The sequence below is a fragment of the Coptis chinensis genome, chromosome 3, assembly GCF_015680905.1.
Source record: "Coptis chinensis isolate HL-2020 chromosome 3, ASM1568090v1, whole genome shotgun sequence".
NCBI lineage: Eukaryota > Viridiplantae > Streptophyta > Magnoliopsida > Ranunculales > Ranunculaceae > Coptis > Coptis chinensis.
The window spans coordinates 122,659,458-122,679,366 of NC_141458.1; the positions used below are offsets into that span (position 1 = coordinate 122,659,458).

A 19,909-nucleotide genomic window follows, 5' to 3' on the forward strand; every position below is an offset into this window, starting at 1 on the left:
TTCACTTTGTATTGTATTTATGTTCTTTTTATCAATAAAATTTAATTAAAAAAATAAAAATAAAAAGTTTGTGAGAAGACTATTCAATAAATAAAAAAGGGTTTATTATTTCTAAACTTTTCCAAATGAAACAATTTGATTCATATGAAATTTGTTTATTATAAAAAAGTATTTGAGGAGACTATTTGAAAATTTGTTTATTATAAAAAAGTAAATGTTATGATCAATTTTTACAATAATTATTATTTTTAAATTTTTTTGTTAAATAAACTAAGGGTTTGCATTCATATGAAATAACGTAAATAAATCTATAAGATGTAACAATTTTATTGGAATTTTGCTTAGGGCCCCCGATTGCCTCCAATCGCCCTTGAAAAAGAATGGTCAATTTACATCTCGTGACCACCACCAACAACTAACAATAGCTGGGCTTAGAATCCCAAAAGAGTTGAAACCCAATATATTATATTGCTACTATAATATATTCATCTATTGTTCTATTCTATTACAAGTTTACAACCCATAATTCACAACTGTCTCAAAAAAAATCATAATACACTACATTATGTGGTTGATCCCATAACCTCCTTCCAACAGAAAATAGGACATTTCATGCATCTCTTGGGCTCCTTTCGATATGAGAAAGTGCTTACGCATGTCTCTGTCACCCAAAGTCATAAGAAGGTTGAATAGTTATTGTTTTGACCCAACTTTGAAAATGGGCCCATAGACAAGGACCACCTCTAGTGATTGTTTAAAGAAATAGTCTCCAATCTGTGCTCTATCCTTACTCCCAACACAATCATGCATCCACAAAAACAAAATCAATCTTCTTAAGGTAATATTTGACATCAAAAACATATACCCCCGCAATTGCAACAACATCTTATAACAACATTTTAATCAAAATAAGCTCACATGCACGCAAATTCTAACACCCAAACTAAAATTATAATAGTATAATTGATAAAAACCTTCTTCATCTCCATCATCTTCTTTAACATATACCCCCGCAATTGCAACAACATCTTATAACAACATTTTAATCAAAATAAGCTCACATGCACGCAAATTCTAACCCCAAACTAAAATTATAATAGTATAATTGATAAAAACCTTCTTCATCTCCATCATCTTCTTTTTCTTCTTATTTCCAGAACTTGTTTCACCATAACATAACTAGAAAAAACAAAAAAAGACAAAAAAAGTGAAGACAATTAAACAAAAACAACACAAAAAAACAATACGATTAACTACCTCGATTGTTTCAAGCTCATAAGCTTCTTCTTCAGCATCCACCGAATCGAGCTCAACAGAATATATATGGAAGCTTCGTCTTCAGCATCCCCAAATCTCTTCTTCTTTTTCTATAAAAAATAACAATTATAGATCGATATGATTCATGCTTAGATCAACAATCACACGTCAATCTACCTCTATAACTTCATCACAATAATGATCTTCGTCTGGATCAACGTCCCCTTCATTCGTCGTCTTCTCAGCAAAAATCCTTTTCTTCTTCTTCAATTCTTCTTCTTCTTCTTCTCGAAACAAAAAAAACAGAGATAACAATTAAAATGAAATTCAAGTTTACACTACCTCTTTAATTTAATCACAAGAATCCAAAAACAATTGAAAAGTGAAAATAAAAAATTACAAACTACTAACATTTTCATCTTCTTCAAGAACTTTCATCACCGCATCTCGGTGATTCTGAACTGACCACATGATTTTGGTCAAACTGGTTTTCACTCCTTCCAAATGTTCCTCCTCAGGGCCGGCTCTACTCCTATAGCAAAACAAATAGCTGTTTCGGGCCCCCCAGCCCAAGGGGCCTCAATATATTCTAGCTCACGTATAGTCCATTATTGTTTTATTGAAAAAAAAACCCACTATTGTTTTTCATTTATTTTAATTGGTTAGATAAATATGTTTACATTATAAATTAGAAAATCGCATTAAACCCTTCATTTTCCCCCTCGTTTTCCTCGCATTTTCGACTTTTCCAATAAATAAACAGGCACGCCTCCTAATTAAACTTCTTCATCACTCTATGACAAATTATCAAATGTGAGGCATTGAAGCCAACACTTCAATCTTATCTCTATTATTTTTTTGCTTTATTTGGTTTTTCTACATTGTTTAATTTGGTGTAGAACTCTCTCTCTCTCTCTCTCTCTCTAATATGTTTACATTATAAATTAGAAAATCGCATTAAACCCTCTCTCTCTCTCTCTCTCTCTCTCTAATATGTTTACATTATAAATTAGAAAATCGCATTAATCTCTCTCTCTCTCTCTCTCTCTCTCTCTCTCTCTATATATATATATATATATATATATATATTTGTTAAATAAATCTATTAAAATTCCAAGTTTGTGACTCTGTTGTTTGGCCATGAACTGCTATGGTGTTGTAGGACATTTTTTATTCTTCTAATATTCCTCATGTATTTGTAGTGTTTTGTCTTGGATCTCTCTTTGTGAGGATCTCCCTCATAACACTCTTATATATATGTTTCAACTTCACTTTGTATTTATGTTCTTTTTATCAATAAAAATCAACTAAAAAAAAAAAGTTTGTGAGGAGACTATTCAAGAAATAAAAAAGAAAAAGTTATGATCAATTTTTACAATAATTATTATATTCTAATTTTTTTTGTTAAATAAACTAAGAGTTTGCATTTATATGAAATATCGTAAACAAATCTATAAGATGTAACAATTTTATTGGAACTTTGCTTAGGGCCTCAACTGCCTTGAGCTGCCCCTATTCCTCCTCCATCTTGATGATTTCTTCTTTCAATCCCATTTTTTTTCTTTATGTTTGTTTTTCTAATTTGTTTTTAGTCAATTAGTTTTGTGGGAAAAAAGGGAAACACAATACTCGTATTTATAGGGAAGTGTGATTTTAGAGGGAGTGGAAATTGAGAGCGAGGGAACTCAGCCAGTTCGAGTTTGAACCAGAGTTGGAGTTCCCCAGGTCGATATTTATATGATGAACTCGTTCAATATTTTGACACCAGTTTGAACCATCCGATTCACGTTATAAACTGGTAAACTCGGTTAAAAACTCAGGTCATCTCGGTGGTTTTTATTCAACCCAACCAAATTGACTCAACCTAAATATTAAATACTTTCATTAATTAATTAATTTGAATATATAATATTATTTAAGACTTTACTTGGCAAAGAAATAGCCGGGTTTTAGTTGAACAATGAGTTGAATCGAGACCAGTCTGATCCGATCCGATTAAAAAACCGGTTATGAAAACCATGCATGAAATGACATAGTTAAACTAATTTATATGGAATGACAAAAATTCAAAACTAAAAAATCTAGAATTTTACTTTGTTGTATAATTGTAGAATGGGCTCATGCCAATTACTCTATTAGAATGTAAATATGTATGCATATGAAAATAAAATACATGCAAAGAAATGTATTTGAAATTCAAGATTGAGATATATAATTCTCAGATGCTGATCCATAAGTCAGCGGAATTTGAATATAAAAACGATAAATTTGTTGCATAATTAAATGATTGCTCAATTGCTTGTGGAATCAGGTGTCAATATCAAACTCCTTAGGATCCAAGGTTGAAGAAATAGACTCCAAATCATACATATGCAATTTCACATGGCTATACATGTATAGAATTGAAGTATATGTAAAGGCTACCGGATAAAATGGACAGCTCAGGTTCGGACAACTTATTTTGAGTGTGCTAAAACGAAAACCTGGTATAAAATTTCCAAGTGCCCATGTTAAGGTGCGTGATCTGATCTGGACCTGCTATCAACTTACCAGAATACATTATCCTACGTTCTTATTTATCATATTTATGCCTTTGGAAAGGTTTCTTAATGACTAACAAAATCTTGCTTTCCAGTCACAGCTAGTATCTATCAGTTTGGCGCTTCTCTAGTGATACCATATGTAGATTTTCAAGCCATTTGGCTGTTTCCACCTATTTTATTTGAAATTGCCCACGTAAGTTTGTTGAGGCCGGCCACCTTTTCAGACGATGGAAAGTCTACAGGCGTATTGTGAGGTTTGACCAAGCAGAGTCGTAATGGCTGGTAAAACTATCAAATATCAACCAACACATTCTGAGATCTTTGATGCATTTGTATTTTGTGAAACTCATGAACAGTGTAAAAACGGCGTGGCCTGACCATTAAGGATGGAAAGTCAAAGAAGAGAGTCTGTTTGGAGTTCCTGCTAGCCAGTGGATTTAAGTTTTACGCTGCTGAGCGACCTATGAAACAAAGGTATATATTGTAGTTATTGCCCCATGCGAGTAGTAGTTTCAAACCCATTTCACATTCACAATGGGTACTGGTTTTGGTCAATTCACATCCGAAATTTATAAACTTCCATACATAAGCATGGATACCAATTCCGGACTCTAGATCGTCCAGATATTCTAAACTTGGTATCCATGCTTACATATGGTGTTTCAGAAATCCCGTTCAAATTCAGGTACTCGTGATATTCATTATTGCTACTAAGTTGTTTGAACTTTATTCATTTAATGTGTTGGCACTTGTAAGTTGTAACATCATAGGAATGGATTATCGAGCAATGGGATAAGGACTTCTACAATAGTTATAGGTTGCTGGTGGCTGGTGCTACCAGCAGTGGAAGCTCTCTGGACTTGGTGGTGAAAGGTTAGTCCCCTACATCCACTTGGTATTTGGTATCTATAGAATTCATGGACGTAAAATGGCATAGAGAACAGTGATCTATGTATCTATGATATGGAGAATATTGTTTGACCATCCTATACGTAATACTAAATTTTGTCTAAACTTATTTATAGGAACCATTTTTTTTTTAAAATTTTTCTTTTGGTTGCGAGGATGAATTTAGATTACAAATACTGTCTGCACCCATATACGCTTATTATGGCTGTTGTGTAGTGTCCCGAATAAGATTTATCTATTTTGATTTGATATATACACTTCATTCACTTAAAATATTATGCCCTAATTTTTCCAGGCACTCATTGATCGACTGTGGGAAAATCGAAGGAACTGATTGGTTATGAACCGGAGATCATCGACCCAGTCTGGCTAGATTCACACTTCTTTTTCCACAATGAGAAGTCAGCAGGGTGTTTGTGTTAGAATAGGAGATCTCCTCGGTATTACTTAGCTTGGATGTGGTTATGAGAAAGTTGATTACCCCTACATGGACGTGGAGATGGGGAAATCGACTACAGGGAAAGAAGTGCTACGGCAACTGTTGGAATTCAACTAGAAAAATTTTTTAGACGCAGTTAATGGCATAAGCAAACGTCTTCAGCAACTCCCATGAAGCTTTGTTACATTGATCTTTTGACAAGAGGGTCGATTGAATATGCATGGCTCAGGCTGCATGCAATTGTGGATGTGAAAAACTTAATAGCCGCCCGTAGGAGTTTTCAGCTTTCACATTAGACTAGTACTGTTGCACTGCACTGAGTCACTGACATGTCATCTGAGGACTTCATATTCTTTTTCTCAAGTGTGTGTATTACTTTTAGTTGAATGGATGCAGATTATGTGCCCGAAGTCCACTACATTAACTTCAGCATTAATGCCAGATATTTCATCTTTAAGAATCTCTTTTGTTCCCATTTATGTTTCACCATCAAGGCTTAAAATCTGAAATGTCGACAGCTTGTCCCATTCAGACCCAGAGTCCCAGACGACGTTAACAGTGTAACATGCTTAGTACCTTTTGTTGAAATGTCACCCATCTAAACCCGTGGTACCCATCTGGGGTGTGCACACGCAACTACAGAAGTGCAAAGCAACTGCTTGACCAATAGAATACTAGATACACAGAAGATATAGTGCATTGACTTCATTCAGAATTTCAGACAATTCATAAGTCCTAAAATTAACTTTGTTGATATCTGTCAATAGCAGTTTACAAACAGAAGATATTTTAGCTGACTATATGTATTGTACCATGAAACCTCTTAATGTTATTTCTCAAATCAGGCAGATTATATATACGGGATACATTTCATCCTAGTGGAACATCAGGTAAGAAAGGTGATATGAGATAACAAGCAAAAGTTGTAAGATTTGATTTCATAGATAACAATAAATATTATTAGTTTGAGTCAGGTGATCCATAGCCATACGGATTCTTGCTGGCCCAGTTCCACTGATCCCGGCACATCTCATCAATACCATATTTAGCCCTGCAACGATATCAATTTTGGTGGTTAACATTAGAGAGCCAATTGTAGTTATAATAAGAAACAATCTATTGCAACTATCTAGGTTCAAATGAAGGATAACAAAAGAAATGAGAATTGATTTCTTCACTCTTCAAACGGACCCCTTAATGCACTCTTTCCCATCCTGGATGATTTAGTTAATGTTTTGGAAGTCATAATGCTTGAACAAAAAGTAGTTCAACTAAGTATGTCAATAGTGCTGTAATTATTATACTTCACTTAATCCCTGCTTGGGATTATGTAAAAGAATGCAATGATGCCATAGGCCACCCAAACTCCCTTTCTTAGTAATGGAGTCTTTGCCACCCAAACTCCCTTTCTTACATAAACAACTTTGATTTTGCAGTCTGCAGTATTTTAAAATACTAAGCAGGGCTCTAGGCCAGTATTAAATTATTTATAGATAATATAAGAACCACATTTATTTTTTATTATTAATTTTTTTTTTTTTTTAAAAAAGCAAAATATTACTTCAGAACGTTTGGCAGTTAAGTTGTTTGAGTTTCTTAGTTGACTTATTGTCCTATTGCCCTTTAATTATCCAAATCAATTGTCTACTCGTTGAGCTTCAAATCATGATTTCAGCTGTCAAGTGATAGGCGTCACCGCGTCACAAGTAGGTGAAAACAATTTCGTACTAAAGAGGCTTGCATGGTGAACTAGTGCTAGATCATCTCTAAACCTATAATATGTAAGAGTCTTTAGCTACTAGGTTTCACAAAAGCTATCTATCTATATCATGGTCTAGACTTACTTCCAGTTCAGCTCTTGTGCTGCTTTGTCTGTTGAAGCATAAACAATTTCAGCATCACCTGGTCGACGCCCAGCCATAACCAAAGGGATTTTCTGTATAAACAAAGATTTTGGTTAGCTACCATGAAATATATGAAAGACATTCTAAGAATATATGTCCACAGGCAAGAAGAAATTGCTGAAACAGTATCAAAACATAGTTAAAGACCCAGAACAACACTTCTTTTTGGAGGTGAACAAATTTAACATGGTATGAAATTCTCATACATGACAACATTGTGAACCAAAAGGAAATTAGTTTTGAAAGCAAATAACACAAGGAAACATAATCCACGTCAGATTTTGTATATGATTTTATTATTTTAACAATTTCATCAGAAAATCCTTTCTTATAATGTACCTTGCCGGAGGCCTTCTCAAATGCAGAGACCATTTCCAAGACAGATGTTCCCTTTCCAGTACCTAAATTGTACATCTCACAACCTGCTCCAAACAAACATAATAATCAAAACCAGAAACAGTGTCACTAACTACGTAAGAAAAGGTACAACAATCATTTTTTAGGCTAATAAAGCACAAATTGTATCGTTACTTAAATTGCAATGGGTAAGAAGCCAAGGAAAAAGAGCTCTATTACTTGAAACAAAAAGTTCTATTATCAATTGCTTAAAAAAGTGCTATTATCATTCCAGAATATTTTATGTCATCTATGTTGCAAAATGACAAGAAGAATCCATATATTTACACCAATTACTTAAATAAAGCAAAAGGATAAATCATATAACCATGCAGTTAGAATAAAGAGAAGGACAAAAACTTAGATCAAACTATCAAACTATCAAAGCACATTTGCTTACCTATCTCGGAGTCAAATAGTTTTCTCAATGCAGCAATATGCCCATCCGACAAGTCAACAACATGGATATAATCTCTTACCTGCAGATAAAAAATTAAACATCATAACTCTCTTAGTATGAGACATAAAACTGAAGCCTACGTGTCTGGACTAATATCCCCAATTTTCCTGTTTAAGACAATTTCAGGTGGTTTTGAAAGGTTAGCATTGTGGGACTCCAAAGGTTGTGTTTGTACAGACAAACAGAATAACTTTATATTAGTGAGGCTGGAAAATAAATGATGCAAAATCAGATATTGAACTTTTAGTATTTTGAGGCAGTGAACAAAAACTCAAGTGGATAACAATCATACCCCAGTGCCATCCTTGGTAGAATAGTCGTTTCCAAACACTGTTAAGGAGGGTCTCCTGCCTACAGCAATTTGCTGCACAAAAGGCATGAGATTATTTGGGATTCCACGGGGATCTTCACCTATATAGCCACTGGGATGAGCTCCAACTGGATTGAAATATCTTAGCAACATAATTTTCCATTCAGAGTCTGAACGGTATATATCCCGACAAATCTCTTCAATGAAAAGCTGCAAAAAGAAGCATTATCATCTTATTACTACATCAAAAAAGCTCATTGTGACAGATAAAATTATATAATGAAGTGTCTGCCAATTGACAAACACAAAGTGAAGCATGTCCTGCTTTCCATTTGGTCTCACCAATTCTCTTGAAACACTAATAGACAGATCACTGGCAAAACTTACCTTGGTTCGTCCATATGGATTTGAAGCAGACAGGGGGAACTCCTCTGTACATGGAACCTCCTTTGGCCATCCATAAACAGTAGCTGATGATGAAAACACCAGCTGAAATGTATAAAAAATGTGAGGATCAGCCAAATATAAAAGTATAACAACATCACAATTAATCAAATATATATGGAGAATAAACAAATGACAGTTTTGCAAGCAAGTCATAGTTGAAACCGCGACTTTTAGTTACTCCATGAGGATGCCAACCCACAGAGCAGGATCCATTAGGTACACACAGATTTCAATCTTGACAAGTTCCTTGCACCAATTTGGACGGTGGGTTCATATTATTTCATGTACTATAATTTATGTTGCACAAGTAATGATTTCATATAACATGCAAAATGCGATTAAAACAAACCAATGAAATCATGAATCAAAACAAGCATTGTTAACGGAAGATGCAAAATCCAAAATTTTAGTTATTATTAGTTTATATTAATTATCTCTCAAGTCTAACACAGTGATTTCTCATTTCAGAATCTCAATTATGAAAAGAGACCAGAAATCCATGTAGCTACTGGGAAAATAGGATGTGGCAGAATCCTTCCAATGTTCATACAACATATATCACTTACTTATAAACAGACAAGCACGCATTACTCAGAGCAGGTTGGATAAGAAATATACTGAATCAATCAATTGCATGACATGAGCATGAGAAAATACCTTCTTACACCCATGGTTAGCCATGACTTCCAAGAGAGTTATAGTGCCAATAATGTTATTATTATAGTAAAGCAATGGTTTCTGCACACTTTCACCAACTGCTTTTAAACCAGCAAAGTGAATCACCGCGTCAAAACTGCAATACAAACAACAAAGAGAAGCTGTTAAAGCATATGGTGTAACAAAATGTGAAAACCAAAACAGTAAAAAGATTACCTTTTTGAAGAAAAAACTTTGTCCAGTGCTGGCTTATCCCGAAGATCAATCTGCAGTTATCATAAAGTTCAAATATTTAGATAAAAAAGCACAACAGAAACAAGTTCAATCAAATTATAATAACCAGACCTTGTGAAACTCGAGATTCTTTCCATGTTCACCAGCAAGTTCTTCAACACGTTTGATAGCAATCTCAGATGAATTGTCAAGATTATCAACAACAACAACCTTAAATCCACCCAACAACAATTGCAACACTGTATGACTTCCTATATATCCTGCTCCACCAGTTACCAATATTCTCTTCGCCATGATAACTCAAAAATACAAAAAAAGAGCCCAAGCCTCTTTTTTTATAAATGCCAATGAAGAAAGAGTAACAGATGTGTAACAGCAGTTGAGGACTACTGGATACTTTCTGTTTTTTATAGAAGAATATTAGGCGACTAGGGTTGTACTTTCTGACACGTGTATATCGCTGCTGTTTTTCTAGAGATAAAAGTTTGACTCAACAGATCGTGAATTCAACTTTTTGTCCACTTTAATATCTTTGGCCAGATCTAAAACAAAGTGCCTTTATTCACGTGTTTCATTTTTTTTAATGTAAAGTGCTGTCAATGGGTTTTCGATAACCCTATAAAAATTGGTTTGGGTTTTGATAATTTTGTTTGCCCTCCGCCGATCCGAAACCAAACCGATAAGATAAACCAATAAGTTATGGGTTTGCCTTAAATCGTTAAGTTGTCGTTTGGATGAGCTAAGTTTGAAGCGGTAGTGAGGATATAATCGGTCGGGGATTAATTGGGATTAATCGGACGATTTTTCATAACACTATATTTCTTTACAAATAATTATTAAATATATTTAACTTTGAAATACCAATATAATTAAGCCAATTAAGAACCCACTCAATCAATAAATAATTAAAATACTCAATCAACTAAAATAAATATGATTAAAGTGTAGAACTTTACATAATCGAGAGTTGATCGAATCGGCGAAATGTTGAGTTCAATGTTTAACATTGAAATAGTGAACACAATTATTCGGATAATCGGGCCTAATAGGCCGAGTATTCGGAGAGTTTTTGAGCCCGATTGTGATCGGGGATTAAATTATTAGTCGGGTCGGCTAAGTAGCGAGTACTCACCGATTATTCGGAGAGTACTCAATGATTTAATAGCCCGGCCGATAAAATGATATTTTAGTAATATTTATGATTAATTTTGTATATGTTTATTAATTGTGTGGCTGAAATTAATTGATTTAATTTAAGATTTAATTGATTTTATAGTTTTTAGTTCGAATCGATTTGGTTTTGGGTTATAATATATTTTATCGGTTCGATTTGGTTTAGGATGAAAATATAATATTATCGGTTCAGTTTGGGTTTTAATTTTTTTATCAGTTTGGATTTGAATTTTACATAATCCCGACCCATACCGATCCATTGACAGCCCTAATACTACTGTTCCTTAGAATTAAGAGTGCACCCTTGAAAAGTGGGAAAATAAACGGAGGCTAAAAAAAAACGTAGTAGCTAAAAAAACGGTGTGTCCTGAATTCCCAACTTCCCAGACTAAATTTTCTCTTGTTCACACCACATAAATAGGCAACTTCTGTTTTCTGTTCCTTTCTTTGCCGCTGCCTCACAGCAGCGAAAACAGAAATTAAGAAAAGCAATGGCGAGTACGTTACTCAAAACTCTCCTGGTTTTCTCTTTTTATTTTGCCGTACTTGCCATAGCGCAATCTCAAATACTGGGAAATCATGTACATCCACGAAACTACTATCATAGATTTAAATATGCGACAAGTGTACTAGCACAACATAGAAAAATGGTTAGAGAGTTCCTCACGGAACATAACTACATAAGGATGCAACTTGGACAAGCTCCTTTTACATGGGATAGGAAGCTAGCACGCTATGCGCGTCGGTATGCCAATTCACGAAAAGGGGATTGCCAGATGATTCATTCTAATGGTGAATTTGGTGAGAACATTTATTGGGGTGCACACTACGAACGTCATTCAGCAGCTGAAGCTGTACGTGATTGGATCTCAGAAATCAGTTTTACGATCCAGTTGCAAATGCATGCGAAGCTAACGAGATGTGTGGGCATTTCACACAGATTATTTGGGAAGATAGCAAACGCTTGGGCTGTGATCGTGTCAAATGCAACAGTGGGGGTGTGTTTATTATTTGCGTCTATGATCCACCAGGTAATTATTTGGGTGACTTCCCACTTGGTACAACACAAGCGATACCAACAAGCCAAATGCAGCTACGAACGAAATTTCATAATATTATAACAAGAGCTTGAGAGGTAATCAAGACGGGGTTCTATTTGTACTAGTAATTATTTTTTAATTCGTATTTAATTACCATAATAACAGATCATATAAAAAAGAAGGCTTGCTGCTTTTGCTACAACCATCAAAGTTTTGCCATGCACAATTTTTTGGTTCGCCATTTAGAATGTGATAATGATTGTGTTTGTTTATTGTGCACTGAGATCCATAACAAATACAAATTAATCCAAAGTCACAAACAAAGTTTTACATTGGGCAGTTTCGTAGGGAGAACGATGGTAAATTTCACCTTACATATATAGTTTTTTTTTTTTTTAATCAAAATACTCATAGCGCTCAATCTCAAAATTCACCTGATATGCTCCCACATAAGTCCAAATTAGTGGTGATTTTGGATCGGATAAAGGGCTTTCGGAAAAATTTCCAGTTTTTTTCGGATGGCAATATTATTTCCAAATCCGATCCAATCATTTTTTGGATGACAATTTGTTTTCTGAATTCGAAAAGTTCAGAAAATCGAAAAAAATTCAGAATCCGCAAAATATGGAAGTAAATCAGAAATTTAAATTATATAATTGGATTCTCTTTTAGGATAACTATTTTTTTTATCCAGTTAATACATTCATTTAGCAATAATTGTGAAATGTATTAATTCAGTAAACAAATTACACCTTTTAACATATTCATTCAGCAAAAAAATTCTTCATGTTAATACATTAATTCAGTAAATAGAAAGATGGGAGAAATTGAAACATGTACTAGAATGACAATATTGATTTTTTGAAATTTGAGAGAGAGACAATATTTTACATTTCTAAGATTTTTATTTGGTTTGTAAACTATCTGCAGTTTTAATTTAGTAACTATATGAAATAGACGTTAAATTTCACCTTACATATATAGGTTTTTTTTTTTTTATCAAAATACTCATAGCGCTCAATCTCAAAATTCACCTGATATGCTCCCATATAAGTCCAAATGCTGGCCTAAGTAGCAATGGCAGAAGTGGCCTAAGAGATCAATTCGTGATTAAATAAACATGTGACAAACATATCAGAATTCGCGCCAAGTATCAAACCATTTGCAAGTAAGGAAGAGCTTGGGCAGTTGGGCCTGGTTCTTTTGATATCCAAATTGATGAGCATGAGATTGGGTTTTGATACCCGATAGGGGGAGAATCAGGGCTCGGATGCTTTTGATATCCAGTGAGGAGAATGAATTGGGCTTGGATTGTTTTAATATCCAAAGGAGAATATGGATTCACCAAGCTATAAAAACGGTGTCCTATACTCCCATGTTACCTTACACCATGAACTGATAGTCTTTAGTCTGATGCCCTACACTTCCATCCTAAGCAGCTCCAAGCCTCCAACTATTTAAGTCGTGCTAATATTTAACCAAAAAAAATATTTAAGTCTTGCTCTTGTTTTGTTCCACTTTTACTGGTGGCTCAAGAATGAATGTCTAAAATTCTGTCAAAGTGCAAATAAATCAACAAACTGTCTTGAAGATGGATGGCACAAGTAAAAAGAGAGGGAGGAAAACACAAGGATATTTGATATTGGAGAACAGCAACCTTTAGAAGCCTAATGGATTCTACATTTCTACCCAACTAGGATTTGAAGGTTGCGTAGAAAATTAGAAATGTAGTATACCAGAATACCTACGGAGCTACATGGGATGCAATTTAGGATAATGACTTGGGCCTCTCGGGTGCTTTTGATATCAAATGGAAGATAATGACTCCGGGCTTGGATTGTTTGGGTATCAGCATAACTAAAAACAAGGTCGTAAACTTTAAACAATCTTGACTGTGCATTTTCCATAGTTCGGAATTTTGGATTTTTTGGAATTCCGTCAAATTCAAAAACCGAAATTCATTAAATTTCGATCCTTATTATATTTGGAATTTCAGATGATTTCAGAATTTCAGATATTTCGATTTTATATTTGAAATCCCGTTTTTTTTTTAAACCAAAATTCCAGGCGGAATTCTGGAGTTTCGTTCAGAATCACGAACTATGGCATTTCTTATATCAGAATGAATGTTGTAAATTCTTTCCAAGTGCTTCAACATCAATAAACTGTCTTGAAGATAGATTGCACAAGTGAAAAGAGTGGGATGACACATCTACACATCACACATGGATATGGAATATTGAAGAACAGCTACCTGTAGAAGCCGAACGGATCCTACCCGTCAATGATTGATCAAAATGGATTTTGATGCAACACGTATAAGTCTAATACTCTAATAAACATGCCAAATAGCCAAGATAGTTTTTTTAGTGTAGTTTAAACACTTTTTTTCTTTCCATTGTTGCCAATTGAATTGGCCCATAAACTTGCATAATTAGGCTAAAAAACCTTCTGCAAATACCATCAACTACTTGATTATGCCTTGTTCGATATCTCAATTTTTTCCAAAGTCAAAATAGATTTTCTCTTGGCCTTAGAAAACTTTTAGAGCATTCCCAATGCAAGGGATTTCGATCAAGGGGTTTGTGACTATAGTCACCAATTTTGGGGAAAAACTACTATGCAATGCAGAAGTGATTATTTGGTGAATATTTTGTCAAATTGATTTTAAAGTGAAACTCATCACCGAGATAGTAGCTGACTTGTTAACTTCGGAGGGGATGTTAGATTCCGTTTCGTGTTTTTTTTTTAAAAAAATGGGTTTTTTTTTTCGGACGAGATGTTAAATTCCGTTTTGTGTGTTTTTTTAAAAAAAATAGGTTTTTCATGATTTTCGGAGGGGATGTTAGATTCCGTTTCGTGTTTTTTTTTTTTCGGACGAGATGTTAAATTCCGTTTTGTGTGTTTTTTTAAAAAAAATAGGTTTTTCATGATTTTTCGATTTTTTTTTAAAATTTCAGATGGGATGTTTCATTCAGCGTTTTTTCGATTTTTACGTCCAGATGGAATCCAACATCCGGTCCGAGATATTTTTTCACCTTTACATTGTACAACTTCAATTTTTTTTCGCTAAAACGGTGAAAAGAGTCCGGTAAACACTGCACTTCTATTTCTCGCTCAAGTCTTCTAGAAGTTTCTCTAACAAAGACTTCCCTACCCATATAAATACCCCCACTTTGTCTTTAACCCTCCACTCTTTTTTCACCTAAAACTTCAAAGAAAAAAATTACACAGCCTCAAAACCCTAGATTCCAAATTTACCTCAAAACCCTAATTTTTTTTCTCCAATGGCGATCATCTCTGATTTCCAAGACGATGAAACCCCAAAACAACAACAATCCTCTTCATCATCACCATCAACAACTGAAGTAGTTGTCGACGGACCGTTTGATGATGTTTTAAAACCAATTCTTGAACAAAAACCACCACTCAAGGTTGTAGAACTAGTGATTGATTATCTAAGAAGGAAATCTGATTTATTTAAGGACGAGAGTGTTGAGAAGAAGATTGGTGAGTTAGTTACTGCTGCAAAGAAGAAAGATGTGGAAGAGAGGAAAAAGAAGGTGGAAGAAAAAGGGTTCAAGGATGAGAGTAAGAAGCCTGAGAAAAGGTTGAAAGAAGCAGAAGTTGTTGAGAAATCTGTAGAGAAGAAGAAGGTCGTTGAGGAGAAGAAGGTGATGGGGAAAGAAGATGAGAAGAAGACTGATGATGCTAAGAAGAATGTGTTAGGTTTGTTTTCTTTCTTTTTTTTTTCTGCTAGTTACATGTTGTTTGTTAGTAGCATTGGTAATTTAACTATGATGATGATGCTAATTGGATGGTTTGGGTAAATCAACAAATCTATTGGCTTTATCTTATCTATTGATGCTTTTAGCGTAAGAGAGTGCTTGGGTAATATATGATAATTTGTTTAATTTATGCATGTCATGGAATATCCTTAGAGTTGTTATAGTGTGTTTCTTGAGTAGATATTGTTTCAATCGTTCATTAATTTTGTTGGCGATTTGTTCTAAATTACGTATACTGTTTTATTAACTGTCCAAAATATTATATCTTTGTTTGTTTTCTTGATAATATTGTTTGGCATGTGATAAAAGATTATGGCTCTAATAAAAGATACACAACAGCTTCCAGCGTTGAGAATACAGCTTAATGTTAGAATGATTGCAAATTAGCTATCTGTGTTCCACCAAGCATGTGGCTCAACTTTTCTTAGTTATTATTTATTTTAATTTTAATTTTCTTCCACTGATAAAATGTTTTAAGAGTCTAGAGGGGAAGTAACTAGACTATGTACTTAACATGAAAATCCACATAAACTGAATAGGTTTGTAGTGCAATTAAGAAGAGTAAACTGCACCCTCAAGTTTTTGACTTCTCATGATTTCCCAATTTAGCTTCAAAACTAGTTTTCAATTAGAAGAAAGGAAACAATGGAACCTTATTTGTAAGCCAAGTAATTTTTTCTACCAGATTTGCTACTAACTGCATCAAACATAGATTCCATCGATAGTGTATGCTAAAATGTGGATGATAGTGGAAGGAGATCTCCTTATTCCTTCCTTTTCCTTGTCTGGTGCTGTAATTCCTCTTTTGGTTTTCTTATATATCTTTAATGAATATGCAAACAGCTCCGAATAAGGGGAATGGCTTAGATTTTGAAAAGTATTCCTGGACACAAACACTACAAGAGGCCACCATCAGTGTTCCAGTTCCTGAAGGAACTAAGTCGCGGTTTGTTGTCTGTGAAATAAAGAAGAATCACGTGAAGATTGGACTCAAGGGTCAGCCTCCTATCATAGATGTAAGTGTGGTTGACTGTTTAATTGTATCTGACAATGTTTTTCGTTGACTATGCTTATGCAATTGTCATCTTCTGTTATCTGATCTATGTCTTGCATATTTGTTGCAGGGTGAACTCTTTCAATCTGTCAAAGTTGATGATTGTTTCTGGAGTATAGGTATGACTATGCCATAGTTTGTTGCTATTATAGTGGATACTTTGAACAAAGAAGTACTAAGTTGGTGGGCAAATATAAAAAACAGTTTGAACCCGTTTGAATCAATATGCTTAAAGGATTTTAGAAGCACCATTCTTCTTTATTTCGTGTTAGAGGATGGTTCGGTATGGTTCTGAATTGAGATTCTGTATTTGCATAAATTTTTCAGTCACATACCTTGTGATGAGAGATTGAACTATGGAAATGTATTTGCATAAATTTTTCAGTCACATACCTTGTGATGAGAGATTGAACTATGGAAATCTGTTTTCGTGATTGATCAAGAGAAGTAGCTCTATATCATGTTTATAGATGTTATAAGTGGATTATTTGCACCTGATTAGCTGTGCTTAGGCATGTAACCGTATTTTCACATGATATCTCGAGTTATTAATATCATAGAATTTTGGTTTAATGCTACTGAATGCTGGTCTTATAGTTGATCTCTTTTTTTCGAATACCAAATGCAACAATTGGATAGGATTTTTCGCACACTGTGTGTTATGAAGTAGATCTATACATTGTTCTCGTCTGTTCTGCATCATGCAAGTATATTAATATTAAGGAGCTCCACTGTTGCAGAGGATTCGAAATCTATCTCTGTTCTCTTGACTAAGCAAAACCAGATGGAGTGGTGGAAATATTTGGTCAAAGGTGAACCCGAAGTTGATACTCAGAAAGTGGAACCGGAGACTAGCAAGCTCTCTGACTTGGATCCTGAAACACGATCAACTGTTGAAAAGATGATGGTATGTTCTCGTGGACTTTGTTTCTCCCTTTATTTTCACCCAACGCCTCTGGTAGGGCTGAAGTTTGTTACATATCCTTGTAATGAACGAATCATTTTGGTTATTTAGGATTTTATAGTGGTTAATGTATGGGCGTATGGCAGCAATGAAACAACTAACACTATTGTTCTTGTTTTCTGATATGCTTAAGAAACAACTAACACTATTGTTCTTGTGTGTAATAAACTATTGTTCTTGTTTTCTGATGCAGTATGATCAGCGACAGAAGTCCATGGGCCTTCCAACAAGTGATGAGGTGGAAAAGCAAGATATGCTTAAGAAATTTATGGCTGAAGTGAGCTCTCTCTCTCTCTCTCTCTCTCTCTCTCTCTCTATCTATCAATGGGTCCCCTTTATCTATTTATCTATTGTTGACATAACACTTAAACGTTGGAAAAAGAATTTGTTATAGGAGAAGTAAAACCTAACAATTGGAGTACGGGAAAAAGAAAGATATCATATTAAGGGATTAAACGAGGGGTGAAAGGGAGGGCTTTCTTGGGGTTTAAACTGTGTGGGTGGAGATGTCATAAAGAACACTAGAACAGACATGCATTAATGTCACTGTTGATCTTTTGTTGCTCTACAAATGTTTGTCTGATCACTTGTGTCTTGTTTTGTTTTATGCAGCATCCAGAGATGGATTTCTCAAGGGCTAAGATTGCATAAAGGTCTAGATTGTTGATGGAAAGGTCGGGTGATGGTGGAAACATGTTCTCTGCAACTTCATGTTTTTATCCCTCTTTCTTTTTGTAGGGCAGCTTGATGAGGAGAAATTTCTGTGCTTTGTAGGAAAGAGACTAGTGAATTAAAATATATGTTGAAAATGAATTAGATTGATATAAATATATTGAAGGGTGCTTCATTCTATTATCTTTTGTTAGCGTACCTCCACAATTTTGGTTTCACTAGCACCGGTAGGCGACCAGCCGAAATCAGTCCCTTCCCTAGGGCCCCAGGGTATACTGCCTGAAGATTCGAGTTTTCAAAATAGTGTTTTCCCGGTCTGTCAGTACTAAGCCCATGGGCTAAATGTTTTGTTAGCGTTAACTGATCGTGTCTTTTGTGTGGGAAACATCCGATCAAACCTCTTTGTGTTGTGTGACAGTCTGAACTCTGAAGGCCTTGTTTCCACATTTGCATCTGTCCATTTATATTGAAGTTGTTTATTTCAACTTGGAAAATAAAAATTAAATAAAAAATAGACAGTAATCTTGGTAATAAGAAGTTTGATAGCTGGTTTTCATTCTCCAGAAAAATAAAAGTAACGCGCCTATTCCTTACTCTTTTGTGACCATGTCAATGAATTAATGAACACTTTGAAGTTCACAACATAGTATAGTGTACTGCTCGTTTGTCGTATCAGGCAAGGTCCTAATCATAAATTGCTAAGAAAGAGCCAAAGCCACCAAGTCGCAAGTCGGAGCACACTTGCACTTGAGATATGTCTTTATTTGGACTAGTTGCTTTGGTTGCACTTGCTCATTGAGATATTGTATTTATTTTGATTAGTTGCTTTAATTGTGCCTCCAGATGGGAGGCCAATAATACAATGTTAGCTAGCGCACAAATTTTATTGAAGCGAGGATGACAACTGCTCATCCATCAATACTTTTTTGAACATGTGTACACCCCCTTCAAGGAAATTAGACACAATATTCGCTTTCAGAGACCTTTCCACCAAAAGGTATAGCCTCACCCAGCCACCACCTTCAACGTTTTTGGGCGATGACTGCTTGTATATGGACAAGAACAATATGTTTGTGCCATTTAAGCTAGGGACAGGGCAACATATCTGTAGCCAGTGTGACCACAGAAGTTTTCTCAGTTAAAAAATCACCCCTTAATGTTTTAAACAGATTGATATATCAGAATATTGGCCTGGCACGATTTTGCGCGTGGCATGCTAGTTGTTATGGAAGAAAAAGAGAAAAATTTCCGTCCATAGCGCTATAGGACCAAACTCGCTCCTAAGCGGTTTCACACCACAAAATTTACTACGCTACCATCTTGACTTGTTTATATCCAAAATAAAATAAAAGAAAATACTTTAAAATTGAATAAGTAAAAAAAAAAATCATAAAAACAATTGATTGTTTTTTTCTCTTTATTTTTACTATGCCCACTAAAATAACACAAAATTTCTCCAAATTGCAAATCCAATCTCAAAATTAGAAAATGGCATGAAAAGAATATTAATTTTACATTTTTTATGAACTCTTTACTCATTTATTATTATTATTTTCATTTTTTACTCATAATTTATCCCATAATTTTGTCCTCTTGTATATTAGCATTTAGCAATCTGTCCAAAATTCAATAAATTTAATTTTAAAATAATTACATCAAGAA

General features: G+C 34.5%; 2 protein-coding genes and 2 long non-coding RNA genes across 5 annotated transcripts; 2 read left to right on the forward strand and 2 right to left on the reverse strand.

Moving 5' to 3' along the window:
• Positions 1–371: 371 nt before the first annotated feature.
• Positions 372–1,752, reverse strand: LOC147514002 (uncharacterized). Of its 2 annotated transcripts, XR_015217442.1 has the most exons (5): positions 1,669–1,752; positions 1,435–1,541; positions 1,258–1,367; positions 1,117–1,179; positions 372–974 (listed from the first exon to the last, which is right to left on the reverse strand). It is a non-coding gene; the product is annotated as an uncharacterized LOC147514002 (long non-coding RNA). The 2 variants fall into 2 exon arrangements; XR_015217441.1 differs by lacking the exon at positions 372–974 and having other exon boundaries at positions 1,015–1,179.
• A 2,057-nt stretch (positions 1,753–3,809) lies between these two features.
• LOC147514003 (uncharacterized) lies at positions 3,810–5,608 on the forward strand. Its single transcript, XR_015215803.1, has 2 exons — positions 3,810–4,673; positions 5,005–5,608. It is a non-coding gene; the product is annotated as an uncharacterized LOC147514003 (long non-coding RNA).
• A 269-nt stretch (positions 5,609–5,877) lies between these two features.
• On the reverse strand, positions 5,878–10,136 carry LOC147514004 (UDP-glucose 4-epimerase GEPI48). Its single transcript, XM_086597380.1, has 9 exons — positions 9,668–10,136; positions 9,539–9,588; positions 9,323–9,458; positions 8,606–8,707; positions 8,201–8,428; positions 7,849–7,927; positions 7,392–7,474; positions 6,993–7,084; positions 5,878–6,199 (listed from the first exon to the last, which is right to left on the reverse strand). Exons 1-9 carry the CDS (start codon positions 9,848–9,850, stop codon positions 6,109–6,111), a joined length of 1,044 nt encoding a protein of 347 aa, XP_086453506.1. The 5' UTR covers positions 9,851–10,136; the 3' UTR covers positions 5,878–6,108.
• A 4,712-nt stretch (positions 10,137–14,848) lies between these two features.
• BOB1 (HSP20-like chaperones superfamily protein) lies at positions 14,849–18,427 on the forward strand. Its single transcript, XM_086597383.1, has 6 exons — positions 14,849–15,498; positions 16,401–16,573; positions 16,682–16,730; positions 17,352–17,518; positions 17,769–17,852; positions 18,188–18,427. The coding sequence occupies exons 1-6, from the start codon at positions 15,057–15,059 to the stop codon at positions 18,224–18,226; spliced, it is 954 nt and encodes a 317-aa protein (XP_086453509.1). The 5' UTR covers positions 14,849–15,056; the 3' UTR covers positions 18,227–18,427.
• Positions 18,428–19,909: the final 1,482 nt, after the last annotated feature.

Coding starts and splice junctions, on each gene's coding strand:
- LOC147514004 (XM_086597380.1), bottom strand. CDS start 9,850: ATGGCGAAGAGAATATTGGTAACTGGTGGAGCAGGATATATAGGAAGT. Junction 9,589..9,667: donor AGAATCTCGAGTTTCACAAG/GTCTGGTTATTA, acceptor TGATAACTGCAG/ATTGATCTTCGGGATAAGCC. Junction 7,475..7,848: donor ACTATTTGACTCCGAGATAG/GTAAGCAAATGT, acceptor TGTTTGGAGCAG/GTTGTGAGATGTACAATTTA.
- BOB1 (XM_086597383.1), top strand. CDS start 15,057: ATGGCGATCATCTCTGATTTCCAAGACGATGAAACCCCAAAACAACAA. Junction 16,574..16,681: donor GTCAGCCTCCTATCATAGAT/GTAAGTGTGGTT, acceptor TATTTGTTGCAG/GGTGAACTCTTTCAATCTGT. Junction 17,519..17,768: donor CAACTGTTGAAAAGATGATG/GTATGTTCTCGT, acceptor TTTCTGATGCAG/TATGATCAGCGACAGAAGTC.